General features: G+C 41.2%; 1 protein-coding gene across 1 annotated transcript in view; it reads right to left on the bottom strand.

The window, feature by feature from the left end:
- Positions 1-25397, bottom strand: part of LOC134408933 (hypoxanthine-guanine phosphoribosyltransferase-like) — an 87224-nt gene that overhangs the window by 4847 nt on the left and 56980 nt on the right. The window contains exons 2-7 of the mRNA XM_063141446.1: positions 9164-9237; positions 6548-6710; positions 5417-5600; positions 3150-3212; positions 2413-2430; positions 1866-1948 (exon numbers count right to left, since the gene is read on the bottom strand). Coding sequence (XP_062997516.1) covers positions 1866-1948; positions 2413-2430; positions 3150-3212; positions 5417-5600; positions 6548-6710; positions 9164-9237 — 585 coding nt within the window. The remainder of the gene's footprint in view (positions 1-1865; positions 1949-2412; positions 2431-3149; positions 3213-5416; positions 5601-6547; positions 6711-9163; positions 9238-25397) is intronic.

Here is a 25397-nt window from a genome sequence, read left to right as displayed (position 1 = left end):
GGGCACCATACTACTACTACTATTATTATTATTATTATTATTATTATTATTATTATTATTATTATATTAATTTGTATCCCACCTTTTGCTCAATGCTGGGCCTCAAAGTTTGCTATTACAGGGAACACGTGGGGACAGTGTTGTAGTGTGTCTCCAGTTCGTAACAGGAATACTCCTGTCAGGGCTCCAGTCAGCCTGGAAGAGGAGCCTTTTGGTATTGCTCAGAGCTTAAGGAAAAGGGGAGATTTCAGCAGGAAGTAAGGAAAAGGACAGATTTTCTCTTTCCCATTTTCCTGAAACCTCCAGCCTACTCCCAGCTTCACATTTCAGACTGGTTGCATGCCTTGGACACAAGCAGAACATTTTATTGCTATAGACTGGAGAAGGGCTTTCTGAAGGGTGGGGAAGGGAAAAGCTTTGTATAGCAGTGGAGGAGAACCTCTGGTCATTCAGATGTTATTGGACTCCATCCCCCATCAGCCCCAACTACCATGGCCAGGGATGATGGGAGTTGCAGCCCATCGACACCTGGTGGTCCACAGCTTCTCCACCCTTGCTGCATGTAGTGTGTGGAGGAGAGATTATTATTAATCATTATCATTATCGTCCCTAATGCTGACCTTCAGGATTCTATAAACCGTTGGGCTCCAACAAGTCAACATTCTCCTGTGCAGGCTCCAGGTTTTTGGGAGTCCTTGGGCAAGGTGCCCTCTTTCAGTGTGTCTACCTTATCACCCCCAGGGTTTCCAGCTGATCTCTTGACAAATTTTCATTCTCATCATTGCTACCATTGGCTTGCTTGACAGGCAGGAAGCCAGTGAGCAAGCAGGCAGTGGCATCTACTGCTCCTTCTTCACCGGCATTGTCTAGGCCTTTTATCAGCTTAGGTTGATATACCAACTACGCCCTTATCTAGACAGAGATAGCCTAGCTACAGTTATCCATGCTCTAATAACCTCTCGTTTGGATTACTACAATGCGTTATACGTGGGGCTGCCTTTGAAAATGGTCCGGAAACTAGGGGTGTGCACTGACCCCCCGCTCCTCTTCTCTTCCAGATCCACAATTTGCGGATCGGCCCGCTCCGCCCCGCCCCCGCTCCGCCTATGTCCGCTCCGCTTGGAGCTCCGGATCCGGATCGGAGCTCCGTTTCCCCCCCCATAGGCTTGCATTAAGCTAAAAAAGTATACAACTTTTTTCTGTGAAAGTTAGAAACCTCAAGTTTGGCACCATGACACCTCATGGGGGTATACACATGCACGCCAAGTTTCAAGGCAATCCCATCATCCCCTGATTTTTGGGGAATTTATGAAAATCGGGCACCCCATTCACACCCCTTTCCATAGCTCCGTCAATTTGCATGTTAGAAACCTCAAACTCACCACCATGAAAGCTTATCTAGGGATACATACGCACGCTGAGACTCAAGGCAGTCCCATCATCCCCTGATTTTTGGGGAATTTATGAAAATCCAACACCCCATTCACACCCCTTTCCATAGCTCCGTCAATTTGCACGTTAGAAAACTCAAACTCACCACCATGAAAGCTTATCCAGGGATACATACGCATGCCGAGACTCAAGGCAGTCCCATCATCCCCTGATTTTTGGGGAATTTATGAAAATCCAACACCCCATTCACACCCCTTTCCATAGCTCCGTCAATTTGCACGTTAAAATCCCAAACTCACCACCATGAAAGCTTATCCAGGGATACACGCATGCCAAGACTCAAGGCAGTCCCATCATCCCCTGATTTTTGGCGGGGCTTAAACCTGCAGACATCTCAATGGGGCCATTTCAAAGGACCCAGGTTCTAGATTGGCCTTGATCCTGCACTTCCAAAGAAGAGTGTGATGGTTTACCTTACTACCTTAATCATCTGCGGTTCGTACTCCTTTATTTTGGAAAGTAGTGTTTGTATTGTTCTGCCTGTATCAATAATGTCCTCCAGGAAAGAAAAGGAAGAAAGAAAGATTATTGTATGTCTGGCATAAACAATATACTGTGTTCTGAAAGAAAAAGGTCAATAGATGGTATGCACTATTTGTCAGGAGCAAACTCTAGGACCCCTTGGATATGTGGGCAGCCACATACCAAGACTACATTTCAGAAGGCTCCCTGGCCTGTGATGCGTTCTCAACTCCAGGACAGCTCTACCCACCCAGGCAGCACATTACAGAGATTATTTATAAACGTTTCCAAGAAAGGCTGGGACTTACTTGGGACTACCTGGTGTTGAAGGATTTTCCTCCGTGAATGGTGATTTTGACATACTTCAAATCTATCACTTCTCTGCACCTCTCCTTGTGAACACTACTATGTCCCTAGTTCCTGTGTACAGATTTTGCTCATCAAACTCTTTGTAATGTGTGAAGGGTCTTGAACCAGGCGCATTAATGGCATACTTACCTCTACGACCAAGACATTCTGCTCCGCAGGATTCACATAGAAAAGAAACACAACACACAAAATATGTAATTTCTTTAGCTATTTGCACTGTAGCAAAGTCAGGCATACAGGAAATTAATGGAAAACAGAAGTGAAACTTGCAACAAATCATTGCAATACAGAATTCTGGTGTTCAGACTTTCAGCCCGCCAGCCATACCCTTTTCTAAGACAGTCCATTCCATTTTCTCCTCCCCCAGTTTCTATTCCCCTTGCTGGTCAGTCCAAATCCCATGGTCACTGTCCATGCTCAATCTTCACTGGGTTGCTTTGGAGCTCCCCGAAGACTTTTCTGTACTTCTGCTAACTTTGGAGTTCTTCCGAGCCTACTGACGCCTCCCTCTTATGTGTGGGTTATTTCCTGGCTTGTCTCACCACATTACACAGGCGGCAGGCGAGAACAGTAAAAACAACAGCTAGCTGCTGTATATGCCAGTATTATAGCACCACAAAGGCATTTGGGACAGAGGGTGGGAGTGGGCAAAGGAGGAGGAAAACAAACCAGTTTGTTTGATCATCTCCCAGACGAACCCTGGGTAGGGCAATAAACCATGGGTGAAATAAGCCATGGATTAGCTTTATGTGTGAACCTGGCCAGTGTGTGTTTTTGGGTCCAGTTCTTGGACTTGAATTTCTATAAGAATGGAAGCATCTTTTATTTTATTTTGCCTTTGTAACACTAAAGAAGTTGATCCATACCTTTCCTTTAAAGGAAGGCAACTCTTCTCCAATGATACTAACATTTTCTGTCGACGAATCATTCTGGGAAAACATTAAGAACATCTTCCAGAGCATGCTTTAATACAATCAATGAATCAGGATTTATTAGCCAATCAACTATAATACATTGCAAACAAGGGACAAGACAAAGGGAATAAAAAGAGTGCAGTATGCAGAGCAAGTCTGATTATCGTTGAATTATCAAGCAGCAAAGACCTATGAGGAATAGCAATGTTTAAAAGTTTATCTATTACAGTAATGTTGGTATTGGTAGTAACCTTGAGACATAAAGTGATCTGGCATTCATCTGATCTGCAAGGAAGGCAGCCAATGTTTCCTTTTACCCTTATGAAAATTACAACCACAATCAATATGTGCAAGAAATTCTATTTCACCTGAATCGTCCCTCCCAAACTCAGTGTGGTACCAACTTCATTGACATCAAGAACTATGATCTTTCCTTTCTATCGGGATAGGGGTGTACAGTGTTGTGAATTCCACTCCATTTAAGCCTGACAGGATGTCATAGCGGAAGACTGTGGTGGATTTTTCTGATTCCATAAATGTTCGTATTTGTTTTATTTTTTTGCATGCATTAATAAATAAACATATTTTTTGGGGGGGGGTCCTGTGATTTGTGCAAATGGGATGGTGTTTTGTTTCATTTTTTAAAAAAACCAGGTCTTTAAATTTGCACAAATGGGATGATGATGATGATGACGATGATGACGACGACCTTGGGAAGTTTCGAAGTGGGGAATGAAATTGACAAATTCTTTGACAAGTATGGCTCTGTTGGGCTAAACAAAGTAGTGTGAGGAGAGGATGAAACTGACAAGAAGATTTACAATAGGAATATATAGCAGGTCAAAATCCATGTATTGTATTGACTTACTACAGATCAAGTTGAGGCCAGTGGGGGGAAATGGAATGAAAACCACCAGGACCGAACTGGTAAAATCCTCTGAGTTTTCACCCTCAAAACAGAATTCTCCTACATCGCTAGATGTAGGAACCAGTGGATCTGGGGGGTATTGTCCACATCAGGTCTGAACCAGAAAAGATTCCTGGGCTCCAGATGTTTCTTCCTATGAAGGGTGGCCTTTGGCTTTAACTTGGAAGATTAGATAAAAAGGTAGGGTTCCTCCAAACCACACAGATACACGTTGAAAGAACACATGACGGGAGATGCTGGGTTAGTCCTGTCCTATCATTGATGCATGTAGTAGCCATCACCCATGTCATCTTGCCATTCATTGTTTCAGCAAGATGTCTAGAGGGGTTCTACGCATGTGCTAATGTTCACACATAGAGCTTGTCCATGTGAAGTTGTGGGCTTGTTGGGCTAGGTCTCTGCTAACATGGAAGAGTTCTACATGCATAGGTCAGTCTGCAAACTGAGCCTCTTTGCATGTTGTCCAAAAGTGTGGTCAGTGGGGGAGTCATGGAAGTTGGATGCAGTGGAGTGTGTGGCTAGCTCATGCAGCCCCACAACTAAGTCCATGTACATTCTTAACCAACCAACACCCGCCCCCCATTGACTTCATATGAACAAGCGCCTCCTCCGAGAGGCAACAATGAAGACAACTTTCTCAGTGGCCCCCAATTACGGAATTAAGGTCCGCTTGATGCCAACATTGTCATCTTTCTGGTGTCATCTTTCGGGTGACAGTGTCACCTCTCTGGTGCCGGTTTAAGTCTTTCCTATTCATTTGACAGCATACGATAAGATTTTAAAGGGTTCTGGGATTTTGATTGTTGATTGTGCTTTTTTTTTTTTTAAAGAAGTATGCAAATAGTTTTATATTACACTTTATTTTGTACATTTATGGTTTTTATCTTTGTAAACCTCCCGGGGATCTTTGGCCATTGGGTGGTATGGAAATGTAAAAAATAAAATGAAACATTCCTGTAGACTTCCTGTTCAGAGATTTCCTCTGGCCAACCATAGTATTTATTGGCTTCTGGTTTCCCAGACTTGCATGGTGGACTGTCTACTGCAGCCAAGCTCTGATACTCTGCTACAATACCCAAAACTAGTGAAATGACCATATGTATGATTGGAAGGGAGGACGATTTGTATATTACAGAGGTCCTGGTATCCACATAGCTCTTCTATATATTTACCACCAGACGCTCTTACTTAGCATCTCCTAACAGAACTGCACCCAATAATATAATCCCATGTTATCTAGCTGACATTGAACTGGCAACTGAAGTTGATTTACATGAAGAAGTGTACTTACACAGTAGCTTTTTAGTCTCACAAAATCCACGGTGATAGGGACTGACTGATCTGTGTTCCGATTTAGGGCTTTGATATGATCCATCAACTCCGCAAAGAATTTATATCCTCCTTTAAGAACACAAAGTGCAAAGATGTGATGGTTCCCCATGTCTTGCATGATGTCTCTAGCCAAACGTTCTGTCCTAGGTTCAAGAAAGAGAAATAAGTATTGATTTATATTGTTTTATTGATGGGGTTTTTTTGTTTTTGTTTTTGCATTTCTATTTCTTAATCCTTGTTATGTATTAATCTGTACCATCTACAAACACCACCACTCCGTTACATGGTGGTGTGATGAAAAGTGCCAGAATCATGTGACAAGCTACTGCATACAATTTTAGGGGTGGGTGGGACTTGGCTTTGAAAGAGGGGATAAGACCATTTTTCCTTTATGTTTTCAGGTGGGTGTGGCAAATTTCAAGGGCAGGGGTAAAACTCCCCAATCCTTCCCCATCTCCCTGTGGCTGTTCAGCTACCATTTTTAAACCATCAATATGCCCTGCAAAAGATGCTATTACACCTTTTGCTGTTCCAAGAAGCATTCTGGAGCGGGAAAATGGCACCTGCCCCTAATGGCTGCCATTAAAATCCTCACTCTCTGTTGAGTTTGATACATACATTTCTAAATGCATTTGTTAAATCCGCATGTTGCATTTGGGATGGAATCTTAACAATTCTTAGGTGTATGTCACAAAGATGTCATTTATTTACTTGCTTACTTACTGTACTTCCAAACCACTTAATAGCTGAAGTCCTGTGGTCGGTATACAATACATTACAAACAAGGTACAAACATTAAAATAAGATTTTAAAAAACTGTGCACAATAAAATCAAGATAAACCAACAGGAGAAAACACAACCATTACAGCATCATAAAACCACTTTAAAACCAGCAGGTGATGTCTTATTGTGTTGTGTTTCATGATTTGAACTGGTGTGAACCACCCAGAAAACTTTGGCTCTTCGGTGGTATAGAAATGTAATAAATAAATAACTAAAATTTTAAAAGGCAACGATTTGGATCTAAGATGGAGGAAGTGGGTGAATCACCACTTAAGTTTAGCTCCTGTCCCAACCATCTGTGTGTACCTGTCGAGGATAAGGCCATGAGGTATAAAGACTCTGTCTAGATCATCTTCATAATGTTTAGGGATACAGAATAAATTCTTATTGTAGCCATTGTCCTCATCTTTTATCTGTAAGTGGGAAAAAGAAAACAATGGGTTAAAACAATGGAGACGTGATGGAGGTACTAAGTTAAATGGTATTCAAAAGCACTATAGCCTTGAATACAAGACGCTGAGGACAAGCAACAGGAGATGCCTTCCAGTAGCATGCATTATTGTCAACTTCATCTTGTTGGCTGCTGCTGGGCTAAAAGAACTCTCACGGCCGGCCCTGCTATTGGGCAGAGTGAATCAGTTCCTTCAGGTGGCAGATGTTGAGAGGCAGCAGTAAGGTATTGGAGGAGAGCATTGTGGGCTATGCTTGCTTGCTGTACCCTAAGCTTGCTTGCTGTCCCACTGTCAGTGCTGAAGGAAGTTTAATCTGCCAGACCAATCAACTTTTGTACCTGGAATGGGAGGTGCACCGTCTTGTTCCTTGCCTCAGGCAGAAAAATGTCTTGCACCAGCCCTGGGACCTTTGATCAGACTCAGCCTGTCAATTCCTTTTGCCCCTAAAGACCTCTGAAATGTCAAGAAACTACATGTATTATTGTTCCGTGGCATTTACACTTGGATACGCTTGTGGAGTATAACCAAGCTTTTCATGGCTGTTTTACAGTCATATAAGTCACCTTTTGATGTTGGAGTCCCTGAGTGATTAACATCCAGAGATGAAGTTAAGTGAGAAGGGCCGTAGCTCAGTGGTACGCAGAAGACATGGTTTGCATGGATACATTGCTAGGTTAACTCCCAGGCATTTCAGAGTTAGAAGGATCCCCTTGTGAGGCCTTGGAGATTTCCTGCCAGTCAGAATAGAGACAATGGCGTCTACTGCTTCTCCTTCTCATCACCACCGCTGCCTGGGCCAGAGCAAGACCCAGGTGAATAAGCAGGTTGCAATGGTGTAGGAGAGGGGAATGCTTGTCGGTGGGTATCTGCTAAGGTGTGGGCCCTTGACAGGTGCCCAACCGTGCCTACCTTTGACACTGTGGCCCTGGGTGCTGCAGTGGTGCCGTTCCCCCAAATGCCTTGAGATTAAGCATAACCCCCCCCCCCCTAATTAGATAGCGATTAGGATTGCTGTCTAAACTTGAAATCCCATATTGATTTACCTAGGAGGGAATCTCCATAAGATTCAATGGGAATTAAGAACATAAGAAGAGCCATGATGAATCAGACAAAGGGTCCATCTAGGGTTTACATTCTCTGTAAAGTATGTGTTAGGAATGAATCAGAAATGTATGTTCAGAAATGTATGATGGTTTCCATATCAAGTAAAAAAAGAACATAAGAAGAGCCCTGCTGGATCAGATCAAAGGTCCATCTAGTCCAGCACTCTGTTCACACAGTGGCCAACCAGCTGTCGGCCAGGGACCCACAAGCAGGACATGGTGCAACAGCACCCTCCCACCCATGTTCCCTAACAACTGGTGTATATCAGCTTACTGCCTCTGATACTGGAGGTAGCATATAGCCATCAGGGCTAATAGCCATTGATAGCCTCCTCCTCCAGGAATTTATCCAACCCCCTTTTAAAGCCATCCAGATCAGTGGCCATCACTATATCTTGTGACGTTCTTCTCAGTAGATACGTATAGCATTACATTAGAAGCAAAGTAAATAATGAGGTGCTAGTGTTTGCACTGTCCCTTCGGGGACGACGTAGAAGCTCTTCACTGTTCTTCCATAGCATTGTGATTTGTTAATATAATTTAGAACCTTCCAGTACCAGCGGAATTCATTGTTAGCTACATTTTATGTCACGGCCAATAGTCAAGACAGCACAAAAAGCAGCTGATTAATGAACCTTTCATCTTTTTAGATGTTAAATTCAATTTGCTGAACTGAAAATTATTTTTCTTTTGTAATGGTCTCCCACTTGTCCTGTAATATAGTTGGCTTAGCAAGAGGGACCATTAAAATAAAAGCTTGGAAACCCACCATCATCTATCATACAGGAATTCCAAGGCAGTTTAACTTGTTAATCTCGGAGATCGTCTCTGCCAACAGAGATATGGTGCTCTCTGTCAGGTTTCAGGAAATCAATCAGGCTGTGTGAGTGCTATGCAAACAAATAGCAGCAACAGTTTTCACTAGCAATGAGCCGAACAAACAACTTATGGGGCCCTTTTAGAAGCAATATGGCCATGATGCCAGTCATACAATTATCAGCGTTAGTTCCCTAATTTGGGGTGTGTGGACACACATGCACACACTGTGATCCCAATCAAATCGGACCTCTGTGGCTACTATTTGCTTGCGGACAAAAAACTTCCATTTGCAGGAACAGGAGCTTTTCTTCCAATTTAAGTCACAGGTGTGGTGGACCTAACCTGATTCAAGGTTTCAGCACATTGGGACAAAGAGTTAAAGCCCCCCACCCCCTGCTCTACACCACAGTCCCAATCCTTATTCCTGCTAATTACTTAAAGAATTCTGGACATTAGTGTTATGTTCCCTGAAATAATAATTTTAGTAGAATGGTAGGCAGAGCCTTCTTAAAACCTAATCTAAGACCAAATAATATTTTTGGATTTACATGACATGCTATTGGCTTTGCTACTTTCACTCAAGCTGCAAAATGCCAGGAAATCACAGATGTTAGGGCCATACCTGTAACAGATGGGCTTAGGCAATATGGGTATAGTATCATATCCTATGTTGTGGTTAGTTCCAGCTTTACCACTACCTTGGACCAGGATGGCTGTCAGTGGCAAAATGGTTTGGACTAGGTATGCCGGAGGCTTGTGTTTGTGGTGTGGAACTCAGTGAGCTCCTGGACTATGGTCAATTTTCCAGTACAGAGCATGGCTTGGTTGGAAGGGGGTCAGGCCAGTTCCTGAATTTTCTGTGTTCCTTAATTTGTGAATTTTTCCCTGAATTTTGCACAAATTTGGACCACAGCTTATGCAAATTTGCACCCATTTCTGCTACAGTTTGTGCAAATCTCTACAGCTCATCACACACCCACACACCATTTTTGGAGTTTTGGGGAAAAGCCACAGCTCAGCACAGAAATGCAAACCATGTCAGGCGCACTGCAGAACTCCGTCAAACAAAAAGAGTAAAAGGATTTCTCAGCAAAGCCCTAGTTTGGACTCAAGTCCCAGATTTGTTTCTTCTCTGGAATAGATGCATGGATCTATGCAACTAAAGTTTTCATGTAATTGAAGCTATTATCCCACATTACAAGACCCCAAAGAATGATAGAGCTGGAAGGGACCTCAAAGGTAGGGTGACCGTATGAAAAGGAGGTCAGAACTTCTGTATCTTTAACAGTTGTATTGAAAATGGAATTTCAGCAGGTGTCATTGGTATGAATGCAGCACCTAGTGAAACTCCCTCTTCATCACAACAGTTAAAGTTGAGCCCTGCCCTCTTTTGTATCTGGTCATTTTAGTATAGCTCCTGAAGCTTTAACTGTTGTGATAAAGAGGAAATTTCACCAGGTGCTGCATGCATACCAATGACACCTGCTGAAATTCTCTTTTCTTTGCCATGCTACTGTTAAAGATATAGGAGCCCTGTCCTCTTTTTCATATGGTCACCCTACTCAAAGATCAACTAGTTTGACTTGCTCCTCAGTGCAGGATAAGCCACAGGTAAATCATTCCTCCTTATCCTCTGGTACATCTCCCACACAGAGATTTGATTGGTTTTGTAATTCCAAAGAAAAAAATCCTGTACAGTAGGTTAATATTTCCCCATAACACTGAATAAGCCAAAGATTTGAGAGAGAAAGCACTCATGGTCCCATTTAGCAGAACTTGGGTCATACCCAGGGAGGCTCTTCTTACATTCTTAAACCTATGCATGACTTGGAGAAAATGAATAGAGAGAAGTTTTTCTCCATCTCATAGTGCTAGAACTTGGGCTCATTTGTGGCATTTGAGAGCAAAGACATGAAAGGTGAATCTATATGAGGAACAGGACTTTTTCTTTTTAAGGATAAGGATCAAGTTACCATAGCAGGGATAGGCAACCTGGAAACCTCCAGGTGTTTGGGACATCAATTTCCATCAGCCCCAGCCAACATGGGCAATGATAGGGTACTATGGGAATTGTAGTCCAACACTTCTGGAGACAACAAGCTTGCCTAACCTTGCTCTATAACAACATGTGCAAGGTTTAACTAACCTCCTGGAAATGCATTTGCAGAATGATTAATGATCAATAATATAGCAGTCCATCATAATACACATCCTACTAAATTGCCAGCACAAGAAACCATTAAAGACTTTAAATCAAAGCTGGCAATGCTGAGAGTTCCTTTGTTAATTCACAACCAGCATCAGCTAATAGCACAGTAGAATTCATTTATTTACTTATTTAATTACATTTATATACCGCCCCACAGCCGAAGCTCTCTGGGTGGTTTACAACAATTAAAAATGGTAAACATTAAAAGTATACAAAATTTAAAAACCATCAAAAACATAAAAAACGGTATAAAAACAACAGTATTTAATAAAAGAATTTAAGCTTTTAGTAACTCAGACAGAAATATTGGTATATAATATATAGAGAAATTATGCTATTTTTATTTATTTATTTATTTATTACATTTTTATACTGCCCAATAGCTGAAGCTCTCTGGGCGGTTCACAGAAGTTAAAACCATAATAAAACAACCAACATGTTAAAAGCACAGTTTCAAAATACAGTATAAAAAGCACAACCAGGATAAAACCACGCAACAAAATTGATATAAGATTAAAATACAGATTTTAATTTTCTTGTGTTGTGCTGTTGTGATTTTTGTAGTATTGTATTAGTGTATTGTTAATCAATAAAAAAAATAAAAATAAAAAAATAAAATACAGAATTAGAACAGTAAAATTTAAATTTAAGTTAAAATTAAGTGTTTTTTAAGAACTTCAGGTCTTAAACAGTTGCTCCATCCTTCATCTACTGTGAAGTTATTCTGCTTTCAGCAGATTTTTTTGGGTAACTAATTAGGAATCAAAATTCAATTATTTGATTAGAGATTTCTCCCCAGTTACAAATACCTTGGCATTTCATGATAGTCTTTTTACCTGCAGTCTGTTGGAAGCCATGGTCTTGCTCTGAACTGTGCTGACCAAGAGACTGTTTTCTGCAACTGCAATTTGCCTCACTCTATTTTAAGCTTGTGACCTGCCTTTCACAGGCCAAGTCTGCCTTCCTCCTTGCAACAGGTGTCACTTGCCTGTTTCTGGTACGTTGACATCACAATCCCATGCTATTACTTAATCAGATTAAACATAAAGAAAATTCACATTGGATCAGCTACAACCAATCATTCTAATGAATGCCAAAGGAGAGAGTGATGCAAATAGCAAGCACACTAATCAAATTCCCAAGAATCAATAGGAGTTTGTACAAATACCTGCCATATGTGTATAAGTAAATCTTATTGTCTGCTCAGTCATGGTAGTTGCACTCATTTATTTAGAAGATTTATAAGCTGACTTCTAGGGAAAACCCTCTCTCAAATTAAAAGCAAAATAAAATACAGAACATAATAATGAAACAACAATAAAATCAAAATCAACAATTCAAACCTGATTAACATACATACAATAAAGGACCAATGAAGTCTTGAGTCAATTATAGGTCAAGATAAATAAATAAACATTATCAACCATTAGAACATTAGTTATTGGGTGGATTAGAAATGTAGTAAAATAAATAATATAAACAGCTAAATTATGTAAAAGCAAGTAAAGGTGCAATCATCTGAATGTTTATCATGCATAGGATTTCACCCTCAAGCAAATAATGGAGTAGGATCCAAACCAAGTAATGGAGTAGGATTCAAACAAAATAAGACCCCATTGGGTCTTATTTCAGAGTAAACATGCATAGGATTGCACTGTACATACATTTGGTAGGTGTGAATGTCAAGGGAACAAATCCCTTTGCCTTAAAGAGAAAGTGTAATTATTTGACAGACACCAAAAACATTGCTATAGTTATTAGGGATGTGCTCCGCTTCTCCTCAAACCGGAGAAGCAGGAGCGGAGCGGGGGGGCTTCGCCTACCCTTAAGGTGGAGGCGAAGTGGATTGGGGGGCCGGCGGAGCATGGCGAAGAGGATCGAGGTGAAGGCGGATCCTTCGCCTCGATCCGGAGCTCCGCCAGAAAGGTAAGTGGGGTTTACCGGGCCCTGCCACTGTCGCTGTCGCCCATGTGGTGACAGCGGCAGGGCCCGGTAAACCCCCCTCCCTCCTCTCCTTTACCTGCATCCGTCCACGGTCCCTCAGCTTCTTCAATTGAGCCTGCGGCTCAACCAGGAAGTCTAGACCGCACTTGCGGCCCAGACTTCCTGGTTGAGTCACTGGCTCAATTGAAGAAGCCGAGGGACCGTGGACGGACGCAGGTAAGGCCCCCTCCCCCTTGGTCTCTGCAGGTAAGGGAGAGGAGGGAGCGGGGGCTTACGTGGTGCCACTCCCCTCCACTGCAGAGCTCCGATTCGGAACCGGAGCTCCATGGCAAAGAGGAGCAGACTATGGGCAGAGCGGAGCGGGCCGATCTGAAATTTTCGGATCGGCTTGCGGGGTGGAGCGGGGGGGGGGGGGGCGTGCACACCCCTAATAGTTATTATGAGACTGTGCACATTCAATGGCGTGCTGGTTGTGGGCCCACTTCCAGTTCACTCTAGGAACTATGCAGGACCAGACCACGACAACCCCTGGCCATAGGCGTTGTATGGCCTGAAAGTCCTGAAATGCTTGTAAAACCCATCATTGCTGCCCAGGTGTATAACCAACACCTAAGGGGGGACCAATGCCCGCTGCTGCAGCACATGCCACGCTGTAAATCCCTCTCTGTACAGCACCATGTACATTGATGGTGCTATATAAATAAATAAATAAATAAATAAATAAATCATCATCATCATCATCATCATCATCATCTTGCACAACACAATCAACAGGACCCATGCTTGCGAAAGGGAATTTGTGGGGTGGAAAAGTGTTGCAGGGGTGGATTCGTCCTGCACTCTCAGGGGAAAAAAATGGTTAAGCGCAGTTATTATCTGATTTGCAGCTGTTAATGGTAAAATTCAGCACATGGTCAAGTCACGGCCTTTTGCAAAGGTAGGTTGAAATACTTCTTGTTCCTAATATATTAAGGCTCCAGGAGAATTTAAATCAGTACTTAAATGGAATAGTTACACATCCTATGTCCACTAGAGGGGTGTCTTCATCCTAGCTGATTGTATTGTTTTCAAGAGGTCCCTTGTTTTGGTGGTGGTGTTTTTTTAAAAAATACAGCATTTTTTGTATTGAATGATTATTTGATTCTAATGGAAAACATGCTTGTTTGAAGAAAAATGTCTAATAACTGTACAAAAGATTAACTTAATGGGAACACTTTTTTACTGTTCTTTTAAATATATATTCGTTACAAGATATATATTTGATTGATATGTCTAAGTTAAAAATATCACAAAGTGGGTATATATTTGCATGAAGAGAAGCATATATTGGGAGGGATAGTTATGTTTCTTCAGTCACAGCCACTCGTAATGTTGCTCAACTCTTTCTTACACCTGGGTTTCTCTGTCTCAAGATTAGAAAATTACTTTTTAAATTGACGTAGCTGACATTCACATAATGTCTGTTTCCATACACAGTACCAATTCTTCCAGTTGTTTGTTGTAATTGCAGACTAAATATGCTGCAAGCAATATATATACTGCACCCATTTATAAGAGTATCCAAGCGTCCTCCATTGAAGAAAAAGCCATGTGTGTTTACAACTGCTGATATTCTCGATATTGTGTTTGAAAATTGGACATGTTATCAGCTGGAGCTGATAACAAACAAACAGTAGCTCAAACTCATATATTATATATATATATATATATATATATATATATATATATATATATATATAAATGAATCCTTCAAAGATTGGTTTGTTTAGGTACCAGAGGCATTTATAAAAGTTTGGTTCTAGTTTGTAATATATATGCATTAGTCAGGTCTACATACTGGAAATCCATCCAAACACTGTTTTTTTGTTCACTGCTAAACATTTTTAATAACATTTTTGTTGTTCTAAAAATATATTTTCCCTCTCTCTGTAGTTTATATTTCAGTATTGGATTTATCTGTTTGATAAATAATGCCCTGGGATTTAATTGATATTGTTAAAACTCTCTCTCTCTCTCACTCTCTCTCATTATGATTGTTTTACTGTACTGAGTAACCTGTTCTTTTATGTCTTCTACTGATCCATTTCCTTAGCTTTTTTTTTTTTAAAAAAAAAAACCCCAACATCATCATTAAAATTATAATAAATGTGCTTTTGGAGGCAGGCAAAAACTTTTTTGTTCTTTTGGCAAATAGTCTGGACCTCTGTGTATGCATAGGATTCTTAAAATTGTTGTGTTGTTTTAAATGTTTAATATTGAAGCAAATTTAATTATATTTTTAACTTTTACATATTTCTATTTATAGGTTTTAACTGCATATGTTTTAATTTTGTAAAGCCACCTTGAGGCCCAGCATTGGACAAAAGGCAGGATACTACTACTACTACTACTACTACTACTACTAATAATAATAATAACAATGTATGTATATGTCTATCCAACTTATCATTTGATCAATCTCTTGCTTGCAACAGACTTTTTTTTTAGTAGCCCTTAGAAAGGAGCACCCTTTGTGATTGTCTACAAAGCGAAAAAAGGCTTGGTTCAATCAGTAAATAAACCCAAGTTACCACAATGTAACCCATTGGTGAACTACAGGATCTATTACATCCACAAATAGAGGACCGAATGTTCCACCCAAGCAAAAGAGACTCACATTGAGGCCGGTCACATCACGACACCCTTGGAGCAATGGGTGGTCCAGAAAGTGGGCCCACTTTGTCATTGGACAGCTGAAGTCATCATCATTGAAGCAATGTTTAATAAGACATATTTATTGAACAATGGTTTTATCTCAGTATGTGATCACAGCTGTTTTATTTTAGCAATGCTGCAGCACAGGCAATTAAATCCATATTGCTTCTTGGCTATTTATTTTCACGAAGTCGTTCTCCGTCCATTGTCATGAAAGAATTCTTTGTGAGCTGCGAAGGAGGGGTGTGGGGAGAGGACGAGTAGGCGGGCAGCTCACTTATAATGTAGATGTCTATTTCTCTTTCAAATTGCCTGCAGAGGGCTAATATTCAGCTGTGAGACATATAAATAAGCATGTCGAGGCAAAACATCGAAGAACCTGATTATATTTCAAGGAGTTCCGCCTCTTCTGCCCTCAACGTTGACTCTTCTGGAACAGCCATGTAGGGATGGAAGGCCAAATGAATGCTTCCATAATGCTAGGTTAGAACCTTTAATTGGTAGGTTAATGTTAAGCGGTGGAATTATGTATTTAGGACATCCCTTTGGTTTTGAGACAATTCTTTCTCATTCTGGAAGGCACATCCTGTGACAGAGGGACTCTTCCTCCGAGCTCATTCCATTGGACGAAGGGGATCTTTAGATCTGGGGTGAGGAACGCATGGCACACCAGATGTTGTTGGGCTCAAACTCCCATCAGACAACATGGCCAATGGCCAGGAATGATAGGATTTGTTGTCAAACAACATCTGGAGTGCCACCGCTTCCTCTGCTTTCGATCAAACCTTCTTTTTATTTTTAAAGTTTTTATCTCGCCACATGGCTTCACAGAAGTGCTTTTCTCACAGGGCTGCCACACAGAACATTACTCCTCATCAAACTGTAACAATTTATTGTTTATATTATACGTCATTAGGACAAGAATGTAGATGGATAAGACATGGCCTAACATTTCTGTGGCATTCTGTTCTTGATCCATTCTAGTTCTGTTCACTGCTGTAAGATTGGATTCTCATTCAAACTTCACAATTCTTAATTTGAGAAATTGTAATAGCAAGTATATTCAAGTTTGTACGTTAGTGCGTCAATAGGCCGACTGACGAACAAGGATATTTTAAGCTTTTCAAATCTGTTCTGCACCATTACATGTGTTTAGTGAAAAGACTACTGTTGTCTTCAAGGCCAATTTGCTTAGGTTCAAAAACATGCAATATTCCAAAATAAATATAGCTTTGAATGCCTTAAGTTGTCTATAACTAATAACACAAAACCTGGTAGAGTAATCATCTTAGGGTGTTAACTATTGAAAACATGAAGCATGAAAGATTTGGACACATGAGAAGAGAATCAATATCTCCCAATTTTGTACATCTGTTTTAATCCAGAATAATTACATTCTTCTTTTGTTCCCTCTGACCTGTGTCCCAAAACAAACATTATTATAGTTTATTTTTTGCCATCTCAAAAAACAAAACTCTGTGTGGATTATTCATTACTCTTGACAGCTACTATTGAAACAAGACAGAAAGTTGGAAAGGATATTACGCCGAAGGCTTTTTGCATTTAATCTTGGATTGCTTTCAAGTAAGCGCTTTGGTATTAATAAAATAATTTAAATTTTTCATGAAGCCTCTCTTTTTTCAGCAGCTTTAAAATGAGCCATAACCATTCAAAGAGGGTATGTTTCCAGCGAAGGTTTTCGCTCCCTTCAACTGTTTTTTTTAAAATGCACCCCCAATAAATTTAGCATTAGATTGTCAACAGGACAAATGAAAATGAAATATCCACTCCTGTTTTGCATATGTATCACATAGAGATTTTTTTTTAAAGAACACACACACACACACACACAAAGAAGAGTAGAGTCATATGTAGCCTAATTTTCTGGTCAAAATTGAAAGACCACTGGCTAATATACTCTGTGGTTGTAGAGTGGTGTCAGTCTATTCCTTAACGTCTTTTTTATGGAAACAATGTATACTTTGCGGGAGGAGTCAAAATCCAGTGGTAGAGCAAATGCTTTGAATATAATAGTTCTCCAGTTCACTCACTGGCATCTCCAGGTAAAGGTTCTCAGGTAGGAGTGGGTAGGAATGAGAGCCACTGAAGAACCCTTACCAATCAGATTTCATGATACTGGCTGGGTTTGCATAATGCGCTAATTCATGGTGGGGAGCTTCTGGAGCAACACATGAGGGATTAACGTGTTGTGGGGGGCATTATCCCCATCCTTGAAGGGTTAAGTACCCACCTTCACAACCCATGCTCTGCTGTAGGGATAAGGAGCCCCACCATGGCTTACCATACACCAGGGGGTGTCTGTGAGGGTAACGAGGACCTACAGGCACTAAGAGCAGCCAAAAATGCTGTTGTCACTCTGTTCGGCAGATCTATATGGCCAAGATCTGCAAAGCAACTCATGGTGTGGCCACAAAGATCCCTTTTTTGGCATGGAGGCCACAGGGATGCATGGGGAGGTTTCTGGAGGGGGGGTGCATCTCAGAGAGGGTAGGTAAACTGTGTTGTCTGGTGCGGGTGTGTGTGTGTGTGTGTCTGTTGTTTCCCTAACACCTCTCCACAGCGTGGCTCCATGCCACCATTGGTCTCTGTGATCACCTGAACTCATCCACTGGTTTGGATTGAACAATGGTAAGACTCAGCAAAAGACAATTGTATATAGTTTGCAATGGAAATTAGTTGAGTTTAATTTGACTTAGGTAGAGCCTATAAGAACTGGGATGGCATGTGGCTCCCTCTTTGTATGTAACTGCAATTGGTTCAGAACATGTGTCAAGTCCCCTCTGGTGGAATTCTCCTTGGATGACCATCTGCAGCCTTCTGAGCCAAATATCCCTGGGGATCAAGACACTTCAGTGGATCCTGGGAAGGAGTTCCTGCTTGCAAAAAAAAAAAAAAAAAAAAAGACTCCTCAGGAGAAAGTGATCCCTCATGAGTAGGGCTCTGGTCAGAGAGCCCTAATGTGCTGCAGCTGTGCCTGGGTGGGGCTCAGCAAACTCAGGTGATAAAAGCCTTCAGTGGCTATCTAGGTAGTGCTGTAAACAATGGCTTATCAGCTCCTACTGCCTTGTGTTCTGGCCTTGCCTTATGATTGATCCTCTGTGCTCCTGAGTTTGGATTCTTGCTTGATTCTGCTGCTGCACTGTGTAATGTATCTGACTGCTTAGTGTGTTTGATCTCTGTGTGCTATTTTGGTCACTCCTGACTTCATGTATCTGATTGATTTCATGTGCTTTGATCTTTGCCTGCTTCATTACCTTGCTTTGTGGCTCGCTGAGTCTGCTGTAGCCAACACAGGACAATATGGAGGCCAGAGTATTAACTTGAATAGACTGATTTTTTAAAAAAGAAATATATTTAGTAATAGACTGATAGAAAAAATTCTTACCAGTGTTAATACCTTTCTATTGGTTTCCAAAAAAATTGTTCTTGACACAATTCAAAGTGCAGGTTGTGTGCAGCTTGGGATCAAGATATGGATTGCTTTCTCTTCTGTGAGTCTATCTGACACTTGAGGTCTTGTCAAAAGATGTGGTTTGGGGGTGTCTGTTGTCTGAGTGGATTAGTGGTAAGAGATTATATGGTTTCAGTGGTGGTATCTCAGTTGAGCACCTTCCTCTCCAGGACATTCAACTGGTGTCTGTTACAGTAAGGGTGGAAAAGTCATGCTACCCTTTCCCTCCAACAACCAATAATGTGGTGATTGCTTGGCTTTTGTGTATTTTTTCCCGTCATTGTAAAAATTTGGCATGACGCTCCTATGGCTTAATAAGCTATAGTATGCTGGTATTTTGTTGTATTTTTGACCACATCCCTTTTCCGTTTTGTTCCACCCCCTTTGTCTTCAGCTCCGCCCACCACTGAGCTCAGAAATTGAATTTGGTCTGCAGGCTGAAAGAGGTCCCCACTCCTGTACTCCAGGTAAAAAAGAATGTTATTCTCCCAAGCTTTTAAATGGTAGGCAATTATTGCTGTGCTGTGATCGCTTTTGCTGTCATTTTTGCTCATGTTCTATTGATGCGCCTGCATGTGTTGTTCTTGCTTTTCCTCTTTTATTTCTTCGGTTTTGTATTTATGGAGGTTTTAACCTTTGTTAGCTGTTTTGCAAAGCTTAAAGATGTGATAAAATGTTTTAAATAATACAGATATACCTGCCTGGACTTTAAAATATTCCTCAGAGGCTCTTCATTGGCTGCTCTCAGCAAAGGAGGTGGGTAGGTGGCTATTAAGAGAGGGCCTTTTGAATGGTAGCACTTCAGATGTGCTCTCTTGGTGCCTATGACTTTTTTACTCTCTTTTTATTCTCCCAGACCTTTTAATCCTTTAGTTTTAAAGAAACGTGTTAAGATGCAAATCATGTACATGCTGGCTGTGGAGTGCTGGGACTTGTAAGATTCCCCCCTCCCATCTAGGCGTAGAGTTGCAATTGAAAGGGCCTATAAGGCCATCAAGTCCAACTCCTTGCTCAATGTAGGAGTCCACTTCAAAGCATACTTGATAGATGGCTGTCCAGCTGCATCTTGAATGCCTCTAGAGTGGAAAAGCCCTCAACCTCCCTAGGTCATTGGTTCCATTGTCATCCTGCTCTAACAGTCAGGAAGTTTTCCCTCATGTCCAGCTGAAATCTGGCTTCCTGTAACTTGAGCCCATTAGTCCGTGTCCTGCATTCTGGGATGACCGAGAAGAGATCCTGGCCCTCCTCTGTATGACAACCTTTCAAGTAGAATCCTAGAATAGTAGAGTTAGAAGGGGCCTATAAGGCCATCAAATCCAACCCCCTGCTCAATGCAGGAGTCCACCTCAAAGCATAACTGACAGATGGTTGTCCAGCTGCCTCCCCTCAGTCTTCTAAACATGCCTAGTTCTTTTCTCTCTTCTACATGCATAGGATTCTGCCCTTAATTTGTTTTAAGATCTTTGTACTGTTGCTGGCTTTTACTACGGTATTTTACCCAGTTTTCTACTGTTTTAACTTCCTATGGTCATTATATCATGTTTTAACAGTATGTATTTTATGGTTCATTTTGTGAAACACCAAAAGAAACTCAGCTATTGGGTTGAAATGTAATGAATAAATAATACCTAAACATTAAATTTTGTGTATCATGCTGTTCCAAGTGCATAGGAATACTTTAAGAACACATTCTTGAAATGTGAACATTAAAATAAAATCATGAAATAAACATACACAAAAATCCATATGTTTTTGTACAGATGAAAAAAAAGTAGTCCTAAGGCAGACCTAAAGTAATAAAAATGAGAACCTTGAGGATGATGGATCAAACTGTCCCTGAGAACCGAATTGTTGGTTATTGAGGCTCAAAAAAAAAGGGGGGTGTCATTAGTTAAAGGAGAAAACAAATGTACATGAAATAAATTCTCTAAAGGCTTTTAATAAAGTTCAGCCATGTGCAAATTGTTATAGCCCACCAGCAATGGTGAGTCATGGATCATAATGTTAATGGCCTAGACAGCCATAGGGTGACACATTTTTTTCCTTAAACTATCCTTAACTACAAAGGTATCATGGGTGTGGGAATAAGGAGGCCGGTCACTATGCTCTTTCACAAATTGTCGGAATTGTTTTTGAAAGTTCATTTTGTTAAATTATTGTTCCGAAAAGGCCCTTCTTGCCACAACTAAGAAGGGAATGACATTCCTGAAGGCAATTAATAATGGGGGGGGGGGGGGGTTTAATGGAGAGGCTCTGGAATGTTAGCTTTTGGACTCCGAGACTGGAGAGAGATGATCAGTCTACTCTTAGATCTTTTAAAAAAACATATTGTAGAACTTTATGGGAATGCAAGAAAATAACTTGTAAAAAATGTTTGCTTTACAGGAATGGGGGAAAAGAACTGAAATTCAGGAAGGCAAGCAATTCAGTACACTGACCATTGCCAGAACAATGGCTTCCATTTTGAGGTTTGTTCAGACAGAAAAGTCCTACAAATCTCAGCATGCCCCAACCACCCATGCTAGAAGTCATAAGACTTTTTCCCCCCTGTCGGATCAAGCATTGGGTTGAGACTTAGAAGAGCTAATGGAAGGTGGTATTTGGGGAAGGGGATGATGGTGAGAATAAGTGTGTTCCAAATATACAAACCAACCAGCCTTTTGCAGATTGTTACTGGTGAATTTTCAAATGTCTTGCAAAGTGGGAGAGGAGGGAATTGGAGACCCTGTTCCACTGGTATCATGCCTGCCTCCATTTTCTCAGAGGAGCCAACATAGAATTCCTACTTTACCAAGAGGCAGCTGGACAACCATCTGTCGGGGATGCTTTAGGGCGGATTCCTGCTTTGAGCAGGGGGTTGGACTTGATGGCCTTGTAGGCCTCTTCCAACTCTGCTATTCTAGGATTATATGATTTATAGGAATTCATACTTCTACATTTTTGCAGGAGATGTCATGTGTAGGAAGCCTATTCAGATCTACTTCATGTGGGTGCTTGTGCAACACATTCAGCTGTATGCTAAGCAGGGCTGAGCAATATGACCAGGATGGTGCTATTGCACTGATGACCTACTTGTAGGTCACCCACAGGCAGCTGGTTGGCCACTGTGCAAGCAGAAGGCTGAACTAGGTGGATCTTTATTAATGGTGCAATCCTATAAGTAGACACTATGACCTCAGGAGGAGGATTCTGGTTTCTCCTCCCTCCTCCTGTGGCGGCTGATTTTCGAGGCTGCAAATGTGGCCTTGGAGGTCCTCTTGGAGGTCTTGTGAGGGTGTAAGGTCTATAAAGGGGTGTTCCAATGAGCAGAGAAAGGGAGGCAAGATCATGACCCCTCTCAGTCTGGCACCCACCAGCACGCCTCCTTTAGCCCATCTAGAGGGAATATGAAAGAGCAGGAGGATGAAGAGGTGAAAATCGCTTCCACTGCTTGTCCTGCCCTGCAGGCAGTAGCCTGGCAGGGCCCTGAATACATGTGGAAATAGTTTGTTGCAAGTTCTACTTGTAAATGGCTGAATTTTACTGGATCAGACCGAGGGTCCATTTAATCCAATATCTTTCTGTTAATGGTATGAATATTAATTTATTACGTACTAACCAAAAAGGCTTGGGCACACAGCCATGAGAAATAAGTCAGACGCGTGATAAAACAATAATTTAAAAAATGTGAAATAAATAAATAAAATCAACATATGAGCATGCCACAGGATTAATAATTACTACTTAAAATACCTCTGGGGACATATATTAACGGTGTGTGGTAGAAGGGAAAAGCACTACTGGACAGGTGATAGATGAGAGACAGGCTCTGGTGCTATTGGAAAGTATAAAATCTTTAATAGTTCTTTTTGTGTCAAAGGCTCGATGTTTCAGATTTTAACAAAATCCTTCTTCAGAAGCTGACGCTAGACACAGGCTGCTGTAAAACCACCTGTTTTTCTATATCAGCAAATCTTAAGCTTTTCTTTCTCCAAGGCGTTCTGTGAATGAACTGCGTTGCGCCGAAGACTGATCATGAGAAAGAAACGTTTTATACTTTCCAATAGCACCAGAGCCTGTCTCTCATCTATCACCTGACATACTGACATCAGACAGATTAAAAAGTGTTTTCCTTGCCAAAGCAAGCTTGGCATATTTAACAGTTCAATATGATACAAAGTAATTGGTTCCTACTAATAAAAATACAATTTTCTTTAAAGGAGTATTTTCTAATATCAATCAGGGGTTGGGATATGGAATTCTTAAAGGTGCATTCTAGAAAAAAATATGGGGTAAATTCTCTATATTTGATAAGCTAGTCTGTCAGTCTTTAACTTTTGTCAGCTGCAAAGTGTTCAGTCTGCATTTGAGTAAAAGTCATTTGAGGCCAAATATGGGGGCAATTTCCCAGAATATATGGTAAAGTTCTTAAGCAATGCATTAACTGACAATTAGACACTAGTTTGGTTGTGTCCTGCAAATCAGCATCGGCTAGGCGACTTTCAACTTCCAATCAGGCACAAATTTATCCCTTTACAGCCAAATAACCCACTGAGAATCCCAATTTAGATATAAGATGACAAGTTTCGGTAGCCCATGAATCTGGGCTGATTTCCCCGTATGTTGTTATGGCAATGGGGTGGGGGGTGGGTTTGCTGTTGGCAAATTATCTTGAGCCAGTGTTGAATGTCTGTTTTCTATTCTCATAATAGAGAGACATATGCCTCCAGGAGTTGTCCATGCGAGGCATGAAGGCTGTCCCTTGTTCTTTGTCTGCAGTATTTGATATTCAGTTGAACTACGTCTAACCATGGAGGTTCCACTTAGCGATCATTCATCCTTCCACATTTCCAGAAGGAATAACTACACTAAGCAGGATATGACACTTTGAAAACAGTTTGAAAACTGTCTATGGCGTTTTGTCCTGGGCCCCAACACTTGTCATTACTGTTATAAACCGTTTTAAAGCAGTAGTGTAGATCCTGCCTGGAAGGGAACATTTCCTCTATGGCTTGAAATAGCTTCTGTGTGATCTTCTGAATATTTCCCTAGAATACATAACACTTCCTCTGCGCTTTCAGTCCCAACATTCCAAATATCCATTTACCCCATGTGCAAATATTATTCCATAGAAGTAGCCCAGGTGGGTTTTATTTGTGGTTCACTTTGGGGGTTTATTTTAAGCATGGCTTTGCTGGCTAAATTTCTTTTTCATTTTAAAGGCAGAGCACATGTCTTCTGCCATGCAGATCCCCCATTGACCCTCTCCACTAAACAGCACAGCTTGAGATACTGAATTTTTTAAACACTCTTAAGCATAACAATATGGTATGCCTATGGACTCAAGGCAGAATTTACTGTATTGCATGGCCATTGACACAGCGATGCTGCTTTTCAATCTTTACTTGCCAAAATTCTGTGTGTGCATGTGTACTTTTTGCCGAAGTTCGGCCTCGGGTGCTTTCACCAGCTCCTTGATGTTGGCCGAAGCAGGTTCTCAGCATAAGAAGCAGAGCCCAGTATAACCGACCTCAGGTTCCTAGATATGTGATTAGATCCAAACAGCAGGGTGAGATTAAAACATTTCTTTTTTTATAAAGACAAGTACAGAATTCAAGTAATAAAGAAAGGGGAGTCCAAAAGCCATAACACTGAGGAGAGAATTAAGAAATGCCTCCAGCATTTAAACAAATACAGTTTCAACAAATGACCATTTGTATTCTGTTTCTCTCCACGCCCAGCCTCTAGTCTCATGATTTCTTTCCCTCCATCTCTTTATCTCACTTTTTCTCTTCTCTGCCTCTTCACCTTCCTTTCCATTCCTGCCCACTGAACAGCTGATCAGTGGCAAGTTCAGGAACAGGAAAGAGAACATGGCACCTGAATTCTTCTCCTCCTCCTCCTCCTCCTCCTGGAGCAGAGAGTGAAGAGCTTTGCAGGCTCCATCAGATGTGTCCATAGGCACCACGGCGCTCATGGGCACTGCATTACGTACCATTGAATTGTCTTTTTATTTGGGTAGGGTTGGTGGTGGCATTGGCATTGGAGAAGAAGCGGCTCTTCTGTTATTCTCAGCAAGAATAAAGAAGGGTCCAAGAGCTGTCATTATTCCAGCACATGTAAGAAGCCATTGTAGCATCCTGCAATCAAATTGCTCCCTTTTTACTCACCACCTTATTACTTAAATGCCTTCAATGTATTACATCTCACTGAGCTGCTATCTTCACACTTTTCTACTAGAACAAATTAACTTTCCTTTCCAAAGAACATTAGAAACAAAATCTTGTTCTAATGCAGGGCAGGATCTGTTTATTTGTGTTTGACCAAATCAACCTGTTCTAATGGATTCACAGCCCCGTAGAAATCTGAGCCACCAGCTTCTACTGTGTGCTTCACCACTGAGGTGTGGTCTTTCAGCCAAACTGTACTATGCTGAATGATGCCATTGGCTCATATGCCTCAGTATAAGGTAGAATTCACAGGT

The sequence above is a fragment of the Elgaria multicarinata genome, chromosome 14 (assembly GCF_023053635.1).
Source record: "Elgaria multicarinata webbii isolate HBS135686 ecotype San Diego chromosome 14, rElgMul1.1.pri, whole genome shotgun sequence".
NCBI lineage: Eukaryota > Metazoa > Chordata > Lepidosauria > Squamata > Anguidae > Elgaria > Elgaria multicarinata.
This window is presented reverse-complemented; position numbering and strand designations above follow the sequence as displayed.